The sequence below is a fragment of the Vidua macroura genome, chromosome 3 (genome assembly GCF_024509145.1).
Source record: "Vidua macroura isolate BioBank_ID:100142 chromosome 3, ASM2450914v1, whole genome shotgun sequence".
NCBI lineage: Eukaryota > Metazoa > Chordata > Aves > Passeriformes > Viduidae > Vidua > Vidua macroura.
In genome coordinates this window covers 57,167,051-57,183,171 of record NC_071573.1, presented here as the reverse complement: position 1 = coordinate 57,183,171, position 16,121 = coordinate 57,167,051, and the positions used below count along the sequence as shown (strand labels likewise).

Sequence of the window (16,121 nt, the reverse complement as noted above, 5' to 3'; positions counted from 1 at the left end):
GGAGGAAGAGAGAGAGAATGTGCATTTTCAGTGCTCACTCTGCATTTGTTTGTATCCTCCTCCTTGCCAAGATTAGAGGATTACCTGTGTAGTGCTGCTTTATTATGATTTCTGCTGAGCCTCAGAATAGGTTCTGGTATTTTTTTTAGGTGGACTGCCAGCTGCCGATCTCGCTGTTGACAGTAAAAGCAGATATGTTCCTTGCTCACTGCCATTAGTACTGACCATGACCCTTCACACCAAAACCTCTGGAGTTACCCTGCTGCACCAGATTCAAGGCACTGAACTGGAGACACTGGGCAGACCTCAGCTGAAGATTCCCCTGGAAAGATCGCTCAGCGACATGTACGTAGAGACCAACAAGACAGGAGTTTTTAACTACCCAGAAGGAGCCACCTATGATTTTGGTACTACGGCTCCCGTCTACAGCTCTACTACGCTCAGTTATGCCCCTACATCGGAATCTTTTGGGTCCAGCAGTCTGGCAGGATTTCACTCCCTGAACAGTGTCCCACCAAGCCCGGTGGTGTTCTTGCAAACGGCACCCCAGCTGTCGCCCTTCATCCATCATCACAGCCAACAGGTACCCTATTACCTTGAAAATGATCAGGGCAGCTTTGGGATGAGGGAACCTGCTCCTCCAGCCTTCTACAGGTAAATGCTACAGAAATTTTTCTTTCTTATTTAAGCAGATGACCTGAGGAAATTAGAATGTAGAAATCTGTTATGCCCTAATATTTGCTTTTGTGTAAAGGAGCATGGGATTTAACTGAATCATCGATGATATCTAGACCATAAGAAATAGCGTAGAATAAAACAAACTGTAATTCACAGCCCACTGTGACTGTAAGCTGTAAATTTTGAAAACCTGTGTAAAAAACCCATCAGATAATGAGTATAAATATTTCCTGGGAAAACATGAAATCATAATTGATTAAAGAATGGCAAATGACCTCAGTGTTGTAATGTATTATAATACTGTCTGAAGTATACTAAAAAGACTTCCACCATCACACATTTTTCAGTGTGAGTGGTTGTTTGTTCAGCTCTTAGCGGGTAGTAAGAGTATTTTTCTCCTCTGTCCTCCTTTGCAGTGTGAGAAGTGGCTTACATAGGAAGTTGTTCAGAAGCACTATATCCTTCCTAATCAAAGTGTTAGAGCTGACTCAGTGACAGTATTTTAGTCAGTAACCACCTTTCTGAGCTATCCAAAGAGCTGTGTGCATATTAAGAAGCATTTTTCATTGGAGGGTGATATATATTAACTGTAAACCTGGCATGCTGCTTTTCAAAATACAGGCTCATTCAGCAGGGTTTTTAATATTTTTGTCCCTCAGTAGGAGGTTGGTTCATGTTTTCTCTTTTTGGTCTGGAATAGAAAGACAAAAGTATCACGGAAAGGGGGAAATACATTTCCGTGGTTTAAATATTCCTTGTCAATTGTGAAAAAAAATTGCATATTTTCTTGAAGTAAGTGGCATAAATTGATAGAATTATGGCTTCTAAAAAAATCCCCCATCATCATACATACCTATATCCACGCTGTTAACGTTCTGTGCAGTGTTTATAGCATAGTTTTGTAACAGTTTATTATATTGGGCTTCACTGAATCAAACTGAACAGTTAGATGGTTTTTTTTCTGAACTCTCATTCTCTGTTGATTTGAAAGATGCAGGTGAGTTTGTTAGAAGTGTAACAAGCAAAAGTGAAAAAACAACAGCAAGTAATTTTTTCCATGTTGAGGGCCAGACTCTGCTAGACTTATTTGCACAATATAGCATGTTGCCATGAACAGCAATGTATGTTCTGAAGTCTAACTCAGCTTGACTAAGAATCTGGTAGTAAAATCTGGTCCCAGAAAAAAAAAAAAAAGATTGTACTTTTTTGCAACGGATTGGGCAATTTTGGGGAGCAGGTAGAATAAAGACTGGTGAAATGATAGATAATGGTTATGTTAAATTGTCCAGTACAGTGATCTATAAACTGAATTGATTCAAACAAAATTCTTTTTAGTGCAACCAAATACAGTACTTCCTGGAAGAATGAGTACATGTCAGAGCATAGTGATCTTGAATGATTAGCAGTGACTTGAATGTTAAACTGCACTTTGTGCTCGATTAAAAGACTTTTTTTACATGAGTGTCCCGTGCAAACCTATGGTGAAAAGTGTGTAAGCAACCTTATGTATGTAAACAAGGGAGTAGTGAGTTTGTGAATTTGAAACACACAGGCAGAAAATGTTCTATAGTCAGGTATTGTACTGCAGGAGGATTCAAACCTAAGAATCACCTAGACATAGAAGTTGCTATGGAAATAGTGTTATTTTAATTTTTAAGAAGTGAATTGAGATGAGACCATTCAAAATAAAATTAAGGTACTTTTTTTTTAGTTTAACTGCTTGAGGAAACGTGTAAGACCAGTGCTGTATTCTCCTTTTTCTGACATTTCTGATCAAGGTTGTGTGTCACCCTTGGGGATGTGTATTAGCCCTTCGAAATTGCTGAGGCTTAATGCAGCAGTAATTAGGTGAATTTATGATCTTGGATATGCCAGAAGGTTTATCTGCATACAGTGTTATACAAATGATTTAATGGCCCCTTCCAGCCATAACTCTGTGGAACACATCTTATGTAGTAATAAGAAATGTGTTTCAAAGTGCTTGCTATGATTATCTTTTGTTAACAGGCATGGTACTGTTCAAATTAAATTAATAAAAACTTCGCCTTTTTTGCTTTTCACTGTTGTGAGGTCATATTTACAAAGTTTTCACCCTCGCAACATTAAACATTAGGTCTTTCTTCTTGTGTTTTGGCACGAGCCCAATCACCAGTAGTCTGTCAAAAATAATTTGAATAGGTATTCACTGCCTAGGAAATATTTAAATGTCTAGCTGTTGGGTTTAAGAATAAGTTCTTTTAAAAACTTCCAATTTGCTTTATTTATTTGGCTAATCTCATTGGCTTCACTTGGGTTATGGGAGAAAAGAAAGTATAGGGCAGTGTAATTTGGCAAAGAATAAACTGATGCTGAAGATTGAAAGATGTCTAACTACCAAAATAGAGAGTTTCTGGAACAACCTACCAGTACGAGTAGTAAATGCAAAAAATCTTAAAACAGAAGCCCTAAAAAAAGTTATAATGAGTCATGATTAGTTTGTGATATGGCTGCCTGCTTCTATGAAAAAATATGTAACATAAGACCCAGTAAGTCTCCTCTGCAATTCTCAGTTATATTTCTGTGTAACTGAATTGTGCTATTTGACTTTTAGGGCAGAAATATTTGCATTGTATCACCTTTTTCTACTCTGAATTTGATATGCAAGTGTTGCATTCAGTGGTACGTTCAGTGTTATCTTGGACAATAAATAAACATTATAGGTTGGAGCTGAGATGATATTCCATTCGATACTTGGATAAAATGTTAATAATCTTCAGTCACAAACCTAAAAATTACTGTGTATCATAAGAAAAACTTTTAATGTCTTTTGAGTTTGTTAGCAAGTGTTCAAAATCATACTGCCTATAGACAGATATATATTAATAGGTGTATAACTGTATGTCTGCTAATTCTGAAATTATATTTTGTCTTTCAAATAGTGACTCTTCTTCCATAAGAGTTACTCCTTTGTTGTGAGATAATGGTAGGCTTCTATATCTAGCTGAAGAATATAAAGATACATGAAAAGAATGATTTTTAAAAATGCAATAAATATATTAATGTCCCTTCTGGTATCTCTAAATCATGAGGCATCAGAATTTGAGAAGTGGAGAAAAAAGGGCTTAATTAACTCAAATTGTGCTGTCTATACATAGACCTCTTTTATGTCTGATCTTGTGGCTGTTTTTATAGGTAGCCCAACTAAAATACCTTTTTCTTATCTGACAATGCCAAATTTAATTTAAAAAAAAAATTATTAATAATTTTTAGTAGGGTTTTTTTTTAGTTATTAAGTGCTGACTAGTGGTTGATAATTATTACAGGAAATCTTGTACTCGTGACTATAACAGTAAATTAACGTAAATGTTTCTTTTGTTCTTAACTGAATTGTTCTTATTGAGTTTGAGTTCAGGTAATTTCTGCTTATTTCCTCTCACTTTTCAGCAAGTTTTGTTCCACTCAGGGAAAAATCAAGGCTTCCAGTAGCTAATTTTCAGTAGCTTGTAGATTCCTACAAGCAACAGCAGAACATCCTTTTTGCTCTGCCAGTGTGTGATATTGTGTCATCCCACTGAGTCTGCACTCCTCAGATCTGAAGTAAAATCATGCACATACTTAAGGCCCTTTGTAGCCTGTCTTTGGTGCTGGTTCTAAATTCAGCCAAAAAAAAAAAAAAAAAAAAAAAAAAAAAAAAAAAAAAAAAAGACTGCACCTTCCAGCTCTCTGATGAGAAAGCTGTCTGTCCATCTGTAGTGAAGGACAGAAGCTGGGCAAATCAGTGTGCAAACAGAATAAACAGATTAATTTCTCCATCACTTTTAGTGGTTATCTTCTAATACTTAAGGCTCTATGTTTAGATTAATGTAACAAAGTATTTGTTTAGCATTAGCCACAATTATCATACTGCAATCGAGTCTGATGTTCTAATCAATATGATCACATATTGATTTAATTGATTTAATTTTAATGCTTGCTAAAATTGAGAAAGATTACAAATGTAGATCGATCCTTCTTTTGTTGTAATTCGTAAATCCATCCGTCCAAAAAAATAGTTACAAATGCATAAACTTTGTTAAACTTGTCTGATTAATTATGAATTTTTCTAGCTGTTCATGTTGAGTTATAGATAAAGAAGATTTTTTCCAAATTTTAAAACTAAAAGTGTTGAAATGAATACAAAGTTCAAAGATGATTTTTCTTTTCTTATTTTTTTTAAATGTAGCATAAAGTATTTCATAAGATGGAGTATGATGTAATGTAGTGTTTTGCTTTGCTTTTTTTGTTTATTTTTCTCTAAAACGTCAATCTGCTCAGAGGTCCTCTCTTGAACAGTCCAAGTGTTCAGGCAATTTTTTGAACACTTGGAGTGTTCCTGTTTTCAGGCTGTGTGTTGGTATCTCTGACAATTTTGCAGCAATAGATGACTGTAATAAAAGAAACAGGAAAACATGCAGTCATCTTATGGATAGTTTCTTATCTCATGGAAATGTTGTAAAGATAAGCCCATTAAGTGTTCTGAGATGCTCATACATGACAATTATGAGGAACTTGTGCAAACCAACTTTAGTGTTTCTGCAGTCCTCCTTGGAGCATGTGCTGATGTGGATCATGCTGCAAGCGTGCTTACACCATAAAATCACCAATCCACACTGTTGAGGAGGACATGTGATCTGTGACTCCTTGTGCCCCTGAATAAGGGCAGACAGTGATGGAAAGGGGTGAAAGAGATTTTATGCTTCCTCAATACTCTCCTTTCTGCCAAGGCAGGGAGATGGATCTCACTTGTTCTCTCTTCTCATTGAAGAAAACTTCATTTCTGCAGCAGGTTATATTTTTTGCATAAACCACAGACATAGGAAGTGCTTCATATACCAAGTCCTTCCCAACAGGACTTAAATTTGTGTCTAAACCCATGGTTGTTCAGATGGACCATGTGAATGGGGTTCATCTGATCAAATGTTGACATCTAGGTCTGTATTCATTTTTCCATTCCTTAGGCATCTACTGCTGTTTGAGAGGCCACAAGGTCAGATGGGTCTAGCAGATATGACACAGGACCTGCTGGGTAACTATAGCTTTTTGGAGTAGGAGCTGTGTGTCAGTGAGGGTCACCACCTGGAACACCTCAAATGGCATTGACAACAGCATCAAACCTGCACATGGACCCCCTTCTTCCTCTGAGACACAGAGAGAAAGAGACACTGAGAACACAGATTGTCTCTTTCTTAGGGTACCTGATTAAAGTAGACCAAGTGCATTAGGCTCAAAAAGGCATGTTTATCTTCCTCTATTATATAAAATGGCTACATTCTATTCCAGATAGCTACTGGATGAAGATGGATATCCAGTGATACTCAGTTATGTGAAATTAATCCCACCCATACACTTCCTGTAAAGAAGTCATGCTCTATGATATTCCTTCACATAGACACTGCATTATGTCCCTTGAGAGGGAGATGGGAATTGACTCTGTGTCACTGGCCTTGATCACTCTTGCTCTGAGGCTATTGAAACAACAAACACTGCTGGCCATATCTGCTCTGATATGGAAAGCATTAGTTGCTGGCATCAGTTCCTTCAGCAATTGCAAGTGAACATCAGATGCCAGCATTTTTTATTAAACCAACAAGATAGGGTGACCAGATCTAAGGCATTGCTCCAAAAAAGCACAAGAGAATAGTCTGGCAACTGAAGTGCATCCACATTTCCTTAAAAATTGAGATTTTGGAAATTTTTGATTTAATATTTTTGACAATGAAACACTGAAGTGAATCATGAGCTCCCTGACCTGTCTGCAGGGAGTTTTCCATTATCTATTCAGGCATCAGAACAGAGATAAGAGCAGAGATGTTGTCCTTCAACATTCTCACTTGAAGTGCTGTTTCATTGCATTCATTGCAGGGACTGTTCGTAAAATTTGCTGTACAGGGACAAGTCACATCTGAGCCTGAGCGGCCTTTTCAGTGACTTGCAAAAGGTTATAATTTACCACAGCTCATTAGGAACCCTGATCAATCTGACACTGGGCAAGGCAAAGCATTTCTGCTTTTCTGCCAAGCTTAGATTCCAGTTGCTGGGAGGCTTCTTACTTCATCTCACTCAAGATATTCTTGTGCAAGACTATCAAAGCGTGAGTGATACCTGTTAGAGACAAGAAAATCATAAATCTACAGGATTACATTTTTCCTTGATAAGAGATTGATAGCAACATTGGATTCAGGAGTGATCTAGATGTTTTATTTTAACCCTTCGTTAGAAAAAGGGAATATGGTCCTCAGAAGATAGAGCTTAAAAAGGACTGTCCTAAATGGAAATCCTATTTGATGCATATCCATAACAATTGCAGTGGTCTTCCAACCATTGCAGTCTTAACTATGACACAGCAGCCAGCACTTATATAAATAAGAAATAAGAAAAGATGGCTCACTGCATGGAAACCATTGGTAAAAGTGAAAAACAGCAGTAAAGGCTAAAAGTTGAGTGTAATGAAGAGGACTTCTTAAAAAAAGCAGTCGGTGACTAACAGTGAACAGCCATGCATGTAACCACCTCACATCCAGTGGGCTGTGTACAACTCTTCAAGGGTTCAGTTCCCCTAATGTTAGATGGCATGGGTGGAATGTGTTGCGTTCTGGTTCCACGTGCTGCTGTCCCACAATGTTGTCAGCTGCCAGAACCAACCACCCCAGGAGCCAGGCAGCAGAATCAGTGCAAGGTAACTGTTGAATGCTACAGGGGAGAACCTTGAGGTTGTCCATACCTCTGAGGATGAAAGACCAGTGAGCATCAAGGCAGCACCAGGCTGCATTTAACGTCCATGTATTTCACCTTGCATTCATAAACCATGTGAGTAAGCAGTGTGGGGTTTTTTCACCTTGATCATACTATCTAATTAAGGAAACTACTTTTAACTGGTTATATAGGGAAAACCTGTATTCTTCCATTGAAGATTTTTTTCCAGTTTCTCGGCAATCTGCAGTGCAAATGTCCAGTGCAAATTTCATTGTTACTTCCAGTCTTTTCTCCCCCTTTTCGTATTTGCTATCATGCAGAAACAGCGCTTTGATCACTGCAGCCTACTTCAGTAAAGATTTGTGCTGCTAAAAGATGGCTATATAAAACTTTCTAGGATACTACAAAGGGGACATCAAAGTTGGAAGAAGAGGGAAGGGAAATTTACTGCAACAGAGGAAATGGCTCAGCTCATGATAATTAAAAATCATTAGGAAGATTCTGTGCAGAAAGCAGCAGCTGTAGTAGAAAATGTCGCATAAGATTTAGGCCCCAAATCTTAAATCACAAGGCTGGGAAACTCATAATAGCTTTCCAAATAGTCGTCACTGCAGTTTTTGCATATAGTTCTGCTAAAATTGGAATATGTAATACCTACTGCTTTCTATTTCCCTTCTACTTTTATTTTCTTTTTTTCTTAAATGTAGTTCAGGCTTGTGAGATAAGATCTATTAATTAAAAAAATTAGTGAAAGATCATAGTATCATGAAAGTTTGGGTTGAAAGGGAAGACTAGTTCCAAGTCACTTGGCATGGGCAAGGACACCTTTCACTAGACCAGGTTGCTCAGAGCTCCATCCAACCTTGCCTTGAACACTTCCAGGAATGAGGCATTCACAACGTCTCTGGGCAACCTGTTCCAGTGCCTCACCACTCTCATAGCAAAGAATAGTATATCCAGTCTAAACCAACCCTCTTTTAGTTTAAGGTGACCCTTGTCCTGTCACTACATTCCCTTCTAAAAGTTCCTCTCTGGCTTTCTTGCAGGCCCCCTTTAGGTACTGGAATGTTGCTATAAGGTCTCTTTCCCAGGCTGAACAGCCCCAGTGCTCTCAGCCTCTCTTCAGACGAGGGGTGCTCCATTCCTTTGATCATCCTTTTGGTCCTCCTCTGGACCTTCTTGATAAGGTGGCCTCTAGCAGATCTCCACTATAATGTCATCTGTCCCTGCCCTCCCTTTAATCCTGACCTATAAGTTCTCAGTTGGCTCCACATACATCCCCAGGTGGAGCTTCATGCATTCCAGCTCTTCCTTGACATATCTGGTGTTTAGATACTTACTCTTTTTCCATCTTTAAGATAATCTATAAACAGATGGAAGTTTGGAAGGTGCTAACTCTAAAAAATTATAATTTAATTTTACTGTTGAAGAAAAGTGCTATAAAACCTGATCTTTGGCAAAAATAAAATGCTACATAATACCCTGTCATCTCTGTTTTCAGTTCATAAAGCCAGTAAACATTCTTAAACATTTTATTTGCTGAGCCATCTTGATTAAGCAGTATCTTGCTATTACTGAATAACTTGTCTGTACAGTTGGTGTCTAAAAAAAATGAATTCAAATAAGTGTTCCCTGCTTTCGTTATTATTTACAACTTGGACTTGACAGTGAGATCCCAGTTTCAAATTATGTATAACAGAATCCTTGTCTTCAGGACACTGTAGCCATGGCAAAGAATACGCTGTCTGAGAGTGCACAGCAAATCTAGTCACCTTTGGGGAACTAATATGTCAAAGGACATCTTTGTCTGTTTGCTTCCATCCTGTAGTAAAATGATACTTCTCCTTCAGCCATATTGATAAACACGAGCAAGGAAAAATATCTATGTTGCCAACACATGAGCCACTGCAGCAGATTTATGACCTTGCAATACCTTTTTGTGGTTTGGATTATTTAGAATTTATGGGTTGAAAAGTATGTTAGTTTATTCTTGCTATGCTATGAGAAATATAATCCTAATTTTAATCTACAAGAATATCAATTAGAGATCAAGCATGCAAACCCTGGAAGTGGTGAGAGTAGTCTAATTATGTTCATGGAGAAAGGTGGTGAGATAGAAACCCATATAAAATAATGTAGCTGAATTTTGAATGGTAATAATATCAGAGTCAGATAAGATACAAGAATATCTATCAGATGTTTGCCATTTTAAGGAGTCAAATATTTTAAAAGCAAGTTGTACCTCTGTAAGTTGATACTAATTTTTCCTTGATTTAAGCCATAAGAAAAGCCAAACAAAGTGGAAGTAAATCTGATTTTACAGAGAAATTTTAAACATCCCAGACTGAAACTCAATTTTATTTTATTGGCAGCTACATTAACACTGTTTATTGTTAAGTCTGACTAGGTTCCTCTTTTTTTTTTTTTTTTTTTTTGCTTACTTATATTGTTTAGTTTTGGCTTATATTTTGCGTATTAAATGATTGTCTCAGGTAATTTTTTTAAAAATCCATTTTGAGGAAAATGGCTCAAATTTCTAAATATGATGACGGGAAAAGAAAACTTTGCAATAATCATGGGAAAAAAACCCATAAAATTTTCACTGAACATCCTAGACACCACTGTGTTATAGGTATACATATACCTGATACTTGGTAGTGGTGGAATGCTGTCAAATCAGGGTTATTTTGCTTTAATTGTTCCCCAGAAATTTTGCTCAAATTTAAGCTACAAACTCTTGAAACACCTCACTATTCACTATGGGAATTTGTTTGCATTTGGTAGATAAATTATATGAAATTTTATCTACCATACATGTTCCATCCTTTCTCAGTGATTGCATATTGACCTGATTGCAAGAGCATCCTTCTCTGACAAAATGTGTGAAGTTGCTTTGTTGCATGGCTGCATAGCATTTCAAATGCAAATATTACTGTGGGCAGGGGCAGTTTACTGAGAGAAGAGAATCACAGGGTAATGTTAAGTTTGAATGGATGAGAAAATTTGAAGATTATCGGGTCAACATCTTGCTCAAAGCAGGGCTCACTTCAAAGCTAGATGAGGTTTCTCAGGCCCTGATCCAGCTGTGCTTTGTGGATACCCAGGAATGGAGGCTCCACATCCACCCAGGGCAATCTGTAACAGTGCTGAACTGCTCTCACTGTGAAAAAGTTTTTACTAATATATAATTAGAATATTTTTTGACCAAAGATGTGTCCGATGTGTCTCATCCTTTCATGGTGTGCTCTAAGAAGAGTCTGGCTCTGTTTCCTTTAAAGAGTCCTATTATACTGTTGAAGACAGCAATAAATCCTGCTTAGCCTTCTCTTTGAAAAACTGAACAAATCCAGTTCCTCAGCATCTCCTCATATGCCATTTGTTCCAGCCCCCTCCTCATCTTTGTGGCCGTCCCTGGACTTGCTCCAGTTTGTCAAAGGCTGGCTTCGGCTTGGAAGCCCCAGATTGGAAGCAGTTTTGCAACTGCCAAGGACAGGGGAACTACCTCTGCTCTCAGCCTCCTGTAGATGTTCATATTAGCACAGCCCAGCTCCTGCTGTGTTTCTGCAGGGGGTTATTCTATTCCAGGTGCATTGCTCTGCATTTTCCAGTGCTGAAACTAATGAGATTCTTGCTGGGCCATTTCTCCAGCCTGTTGAGGTCCACCTTACTGGGAGCTTTGCTCTGCAGCAAATTCTCCACTCTGCATGTTCCCTGTCCCCCAGCTTGGTATCTGTCATTAACTTGCTAAGGATGCAGTTTCTCCCTTCATCTCTATTGTTAGAGAGATATTCACCTCAGTATTGATTGCCCTTGAATATTACTGCAAGCTTGCCAAGTTTCGACTGGTGATAAAAGGCTGTTGGGACTAGCAGCCATTTTCCATCCACCTTATAGTTCATCTGTGCAGCCCGTCACTGGGATTGAGAAAATTTGTCTCTCTTGTGCTTTTAGTGTCTTTCTGTGTTTGGCAAAACTCACATCAGCAAAATGCAGTAAAAAACTGAGCTTGCAGTATGGGAAGATGGGCTGAGGAGAAAATAAGGGTGGTCTCAATGAAGAACAGGATGGGGCCAGTGCAGAAATCTGATGGGTCTGGTGAGGTAGAAACTTTGAATCTCTGGTGAGGTGCTGTAGCAGGCTGTAGTGAGCTATGAGAGGAGGGCATGCTCTAGTAGTAGAAAGTAGATGATGCTCCTGGAAGAGTTTGAGATGAACTGTAAAAGTAAGATGAAAGAGAACTTCCAGAACTGAAAAAGCTGAAGAAGAAACTCCAGAAGAAGTCTGAACTGGAGATAATAGTGGAATTTAAACATTCTCTGGCAATGTGACTTGGATTGGGAATGGGCTGTAAACACAACTGAAAGAGGCAAGTGCATTAGGAAAGCATGGAGAAATAAAAAGGCTCACAGGGAGAAACAGGGAGTATGGAGCTGGCTCATGTGGAACAATCTTCCTCCCAACATATATGTGCAACTCTTGCATTTTGTTGCTGTCTGTTACAGATTTAGCCAGAAGGTAATGGATTAGCCCAGCTGTTGGTTTCATCAAAGGCCTAATGTGGCCAATGTTGGTGCTGTACATATGAGCTTCCATCACTCCTGAAACAAATGCCACTCACAAAGACTGATTGAATTCTGATTATTTTAATTCCTTAAAGCCTTGGTATTTCTCATATGCATAGAGAAAATAAAGTTTTGAGTGATATCATAACAGCAGCCTTCCTAAAGCTGAAATATGCCAGAACTAAATTTGTGTTCATAGATCTCTCCCTCTCTCTGCCTAATGTCCTAACATGTGAAATGAAGGCACTGCTGTTTTACCATACAGGACCCCTGTGAACATTTACTGGTGTCTGCAAGGCGCCCATCTGTAATAATGAACTGAAAATCACGTGTGAAAAATTGACAGGACTGTTTCCATAGCAGGCTTCACTAAGAAAGAGGACATGAGGCTGCATATGAGTAAGGGTGAAAAGAACTAAAATATTGAGTAGGTGCTCAGTCAGTGAGTATGGGTTTGGAAACTAGCAATGGTATAATTAAGTGCAGTATCTGAAATGGAAAAAAAAAATTGTTTACAAGCTTGCTAAACACACATACCCAGCATACTTCTCAGAAAGAATAGAACATCAATATATTTCCACTTCAGTCCTTATAAGGAATTGTATGTTCAGCTACCTTGCATTTATTTATTCTATAGGTAGATAAGGGATGACTGCACAGAATCAAGGAGTTCATATTCTTTTGTTATGAACTCTTAGATATGACCTTCAGTTCATTGTGTTCTTTACTTAAGATGAAGGATTTTACTGCTTTTATTTCAGCAAAGCAGTGAAAATCTTACTCTTCAGAGAGAGGGATGCATTTTGGTACAAAAATCAGTACATAAGCAAATATAATTGTTGTCTGTAAGCCCCCCTCCCCACTTTTTATTTTTTTTTCAAAAGCATTTAAGTCTATTACTTAGGACAAAGGCTGCATTTTCAAGAAGATTTAAAATGTTGTATAGATATTACCAGCTTTTTTATAATTTTTTAAATGGCAGCTTTAGGTGTTAATAGCTTCAAGCTGTTTTCATGTATGACCCGTTTTCTGACTCATAAATGCCTTGTTTCCTCTCTCTCTAATTTATTTTAATATCAACAAATGTGGATCTGTCTGGAAATGACAAGAAACCTGAAATCTGCATTGCCTAAAAGACTGGCCCCACTTCTGTCGCGTTCTTCCAGGTTATTCCAGAACTAAAAACCAGAGGAGAAGAGCAAAATTATTTGTCTTGTTTATTACAGGGAGACATGGTAAGAAATAAATGAGAACACGTCCCCAAGACCACCATTTCATGAATACTGATGAGAGCCATGTTTGTGTCTAGCAGCCTAAAATGGATGAAGTCTGGAGGTATTCTTTGTTACGGTCAATTTGCTACCAGATTACTTGGGGAAGTTCTCCTTATCCCAGAGAAATTCCTCAGGTACGTGCCTGCCAACTACATGATCCTTTTCTGATGACATCAGAGGACAAATTTTAAAAAGGACAGCACTTCTGTCCTGTGGCCAATCCTGAATCCCAGCTTTAAACCCAGAGTTTTCATTGCAACATTCTCTGTCTACATGTGTGAGATATTAAAGACTGTTTTTGTGAGAAGACTCCTTGAAAAGTGTAATTCCAGACGTAAGTTAGTCCAACAAAAATAGGCTAACTAGAAATATAAAAAGAAATATGTATCTAATGGAAATGTAGTAAAATATTTCAGTGTTTAATAAATCTGAAATCACTAGCTTTATTGTAAACCTCAGTTGTCCCAGCACAGTCAAGGAATGGAATGGAAGTTTCATTTACTGCGTACTATAAATCATTACTTCTGAATCACTACAGAAAGGTTTGGAACTGGTATTTTTGCAGCTGGGAAGTGATTGGTGCATGCTGTCCAATGGTGTGGAGTATTTTTTGGTGGTTTTTTTGGTGTTGTTGTAGTTGTTGTGGTTTGTTTTGTTTTAGTTTTTGTTTGTTTGTTTGTTTCTGGGTTTTTTTTGGTCCATGTTAGGCTCTGCACTAAAATTGTCATGGGGAAAAATTAATTGAAGAGCTACTTTTATTGTTTAAATTTCCATTTTGTCACTCAGCTCTCTCAAGCTATTTTCTTTGTCTGTTTAATCCTTAGATGTTCTGAAGATGTGGGGTGTTGTTTCTGCCATTAGATACATGCACAACTGCTCGGTAGAGGGAACAAGATGTAAAAGATGTAGAAAAAATTAAAAAATTGTCCTTGCAATCAGAAGTCCTGAGATAGGTTTGAAATTCAGTACTGATTCAGACACTCAGATGATATTAATACTCATCCTGTTAGCTGAAGTCTAATACTGAATGGAATTATCATGGCACTGGAGTAATTACTATTAAATATGATTTTGCATAGATATCATCTATAAGCCCATTTCAACTGCATTTTTGACCAGATAAATTTGTGATGATGAGAGTATCCATAACAAAATGTTTAAATATTGTGATTCATTAATTTAGCAAGGCTACCTTATAGTTACAAAGTATTTTTGAGGAGAATTGATGAATTTTAAAGCAGAAGTAGGTACTGCATTAGGAATCTTGCTGCTAAACTTGAAATTGCCATTTTAAATATTTTTACTTTTTATTTCAAAATACTAAGAACAATTGCTTAAGGTCTTAGGAAAAAGTTTGAACCAGTTCAATTTCTTGTCTAAGAATACGATCTTTTCCCTTTTGCACTTGCATACTTATATCAAAGTGTTTAAGTGAACTCTGTCTGACAGAAAAATATCTCCTGTCTCTTTAAACAAAAAAGAATCCAAATAATTTTTCAGAAGGTGCTTTGAAATGAATCAAATTTAATAAACCAAAACCTACTTGCAGGTACCTATTCATACATTAAAAACTCAGCTAAAAGTTGATGCCTGTTGTTTTTTGGTGGATTTTTGTGCATTTGCAGAACTGCCCCTTATCATCTCTCTCCTTTCCTCTGCCTTTGTCTCACCTTCTGACTCACTAGCATGTGCAGCAGCAAGCCTTCTCTTTGCTCCTGATGCAGAGTTATGTGTTGCCTTTCCAAGCCTGATGCTGTGTGTACACTTGCACCACTGTTCAATTCTTGAGGGATGTGTGATCCAGAGAGCACAGCTGGAAGGGAGCTGAGCTCTTGGGTAGGAATGCAAAGGGTTCTCCAGCAAGGTTACCAGGGTTATCAGCAAGTGAAAACAGGAATCAAGAATATGTCTCATATGGCAGCTCCCACTGGGGTTTGTGGAGCAGTGTTGAGGCTGGAGAATGAAGAGACAGTTAAGTCATATTCCTTCAGAATCTCTGCACTGTTTGCTTATCTTTCCGTTTTATGTGTTATACTTTTCAACATGACCCGATTGAAGCTGGTTTAGGATTCTGTATTTGGCAATAGATAACAATTATTTAGAATTATTTAACTTTGTGATCTGTAAATTCACATAAATATGTATGTGAAGTGACTATGCTGCTAGATAGAACTAATGAAGAAAGACAGTACAATTTTAGAATTTACTGATGTTTCAAAATATTTTTATTAAGTAGGACTAAATTAAAACCAAACCAGAAGTAAATCAAAGAACAGAGGCTTATGGACAATAATTGAAATATTTTCCTGTTTATCTTGTAGAACACTTTTGATATCACAGAATCACAGAGTGATCAAAGTTGGAAGAGACCTTCAAGATCGTCTAGTCCAAATGTCAACTCAGCACCACCATAATCACCCCAACACCATATCCCCAGGTGCCACATCCAGACGCCTCTTGAACACTTGAGGCAGTGACTCCACCACCTCTTTGGGCAACTTATTCCAATGCCTAATCACTTTATCAGTGATTTTTTAAAATCTTGGAACCTCCCCTGACATAGCTTAGGGTTACTTCCTCTTGTCTTTTCACTTGAGACAGGGCAGAAGAGACTGAGCCCCACTTCACTTCAATCTCCTTCAGGCAGTTGTAGAGAGTCTTAGAATAAATAACTCAATTTCCCTCAGCTGCTCCTCATGAGACTTATGCCCTTTCTTGGACTTGCTCCAGCACACTCCTTTTTGAAGTGAGTGGCCCATAACCAGACACAGGATTAGAGGTGTGGCCTCACCAGTGTCGAGTACAGGGGGATGATCATTGCCCTGTTCCAGCTGCCCACACTATTCCTGATATAGGCCAGGATGCCATTGGCTTTCCTGGTCACCTGAGCACAGCT

At 38.0% G+C, this 16,121-nt stretch overlaps 1 protein-coding gene across 1 annotated transcript in view; it reads left to right on the top strand.

Annotated features, from left to right (window-relative positions):
- Positions 1–223: 223 nt before the first annotated feature.
- Positions 224–16,121, top strand: part of ESR1 (estrogen receptor 1) — a 103,898-nt gene continuing 88,000 nt past the window's right edge. The window contains 1 exon segment of the mRNA XM_053973079.1: positions 224–654. Within this exon segment, the coding sequence (XP_053829054.1) occupies positions 227–654 (428 nt within the window). The 5' untranslated portion in view covers positions 224–226.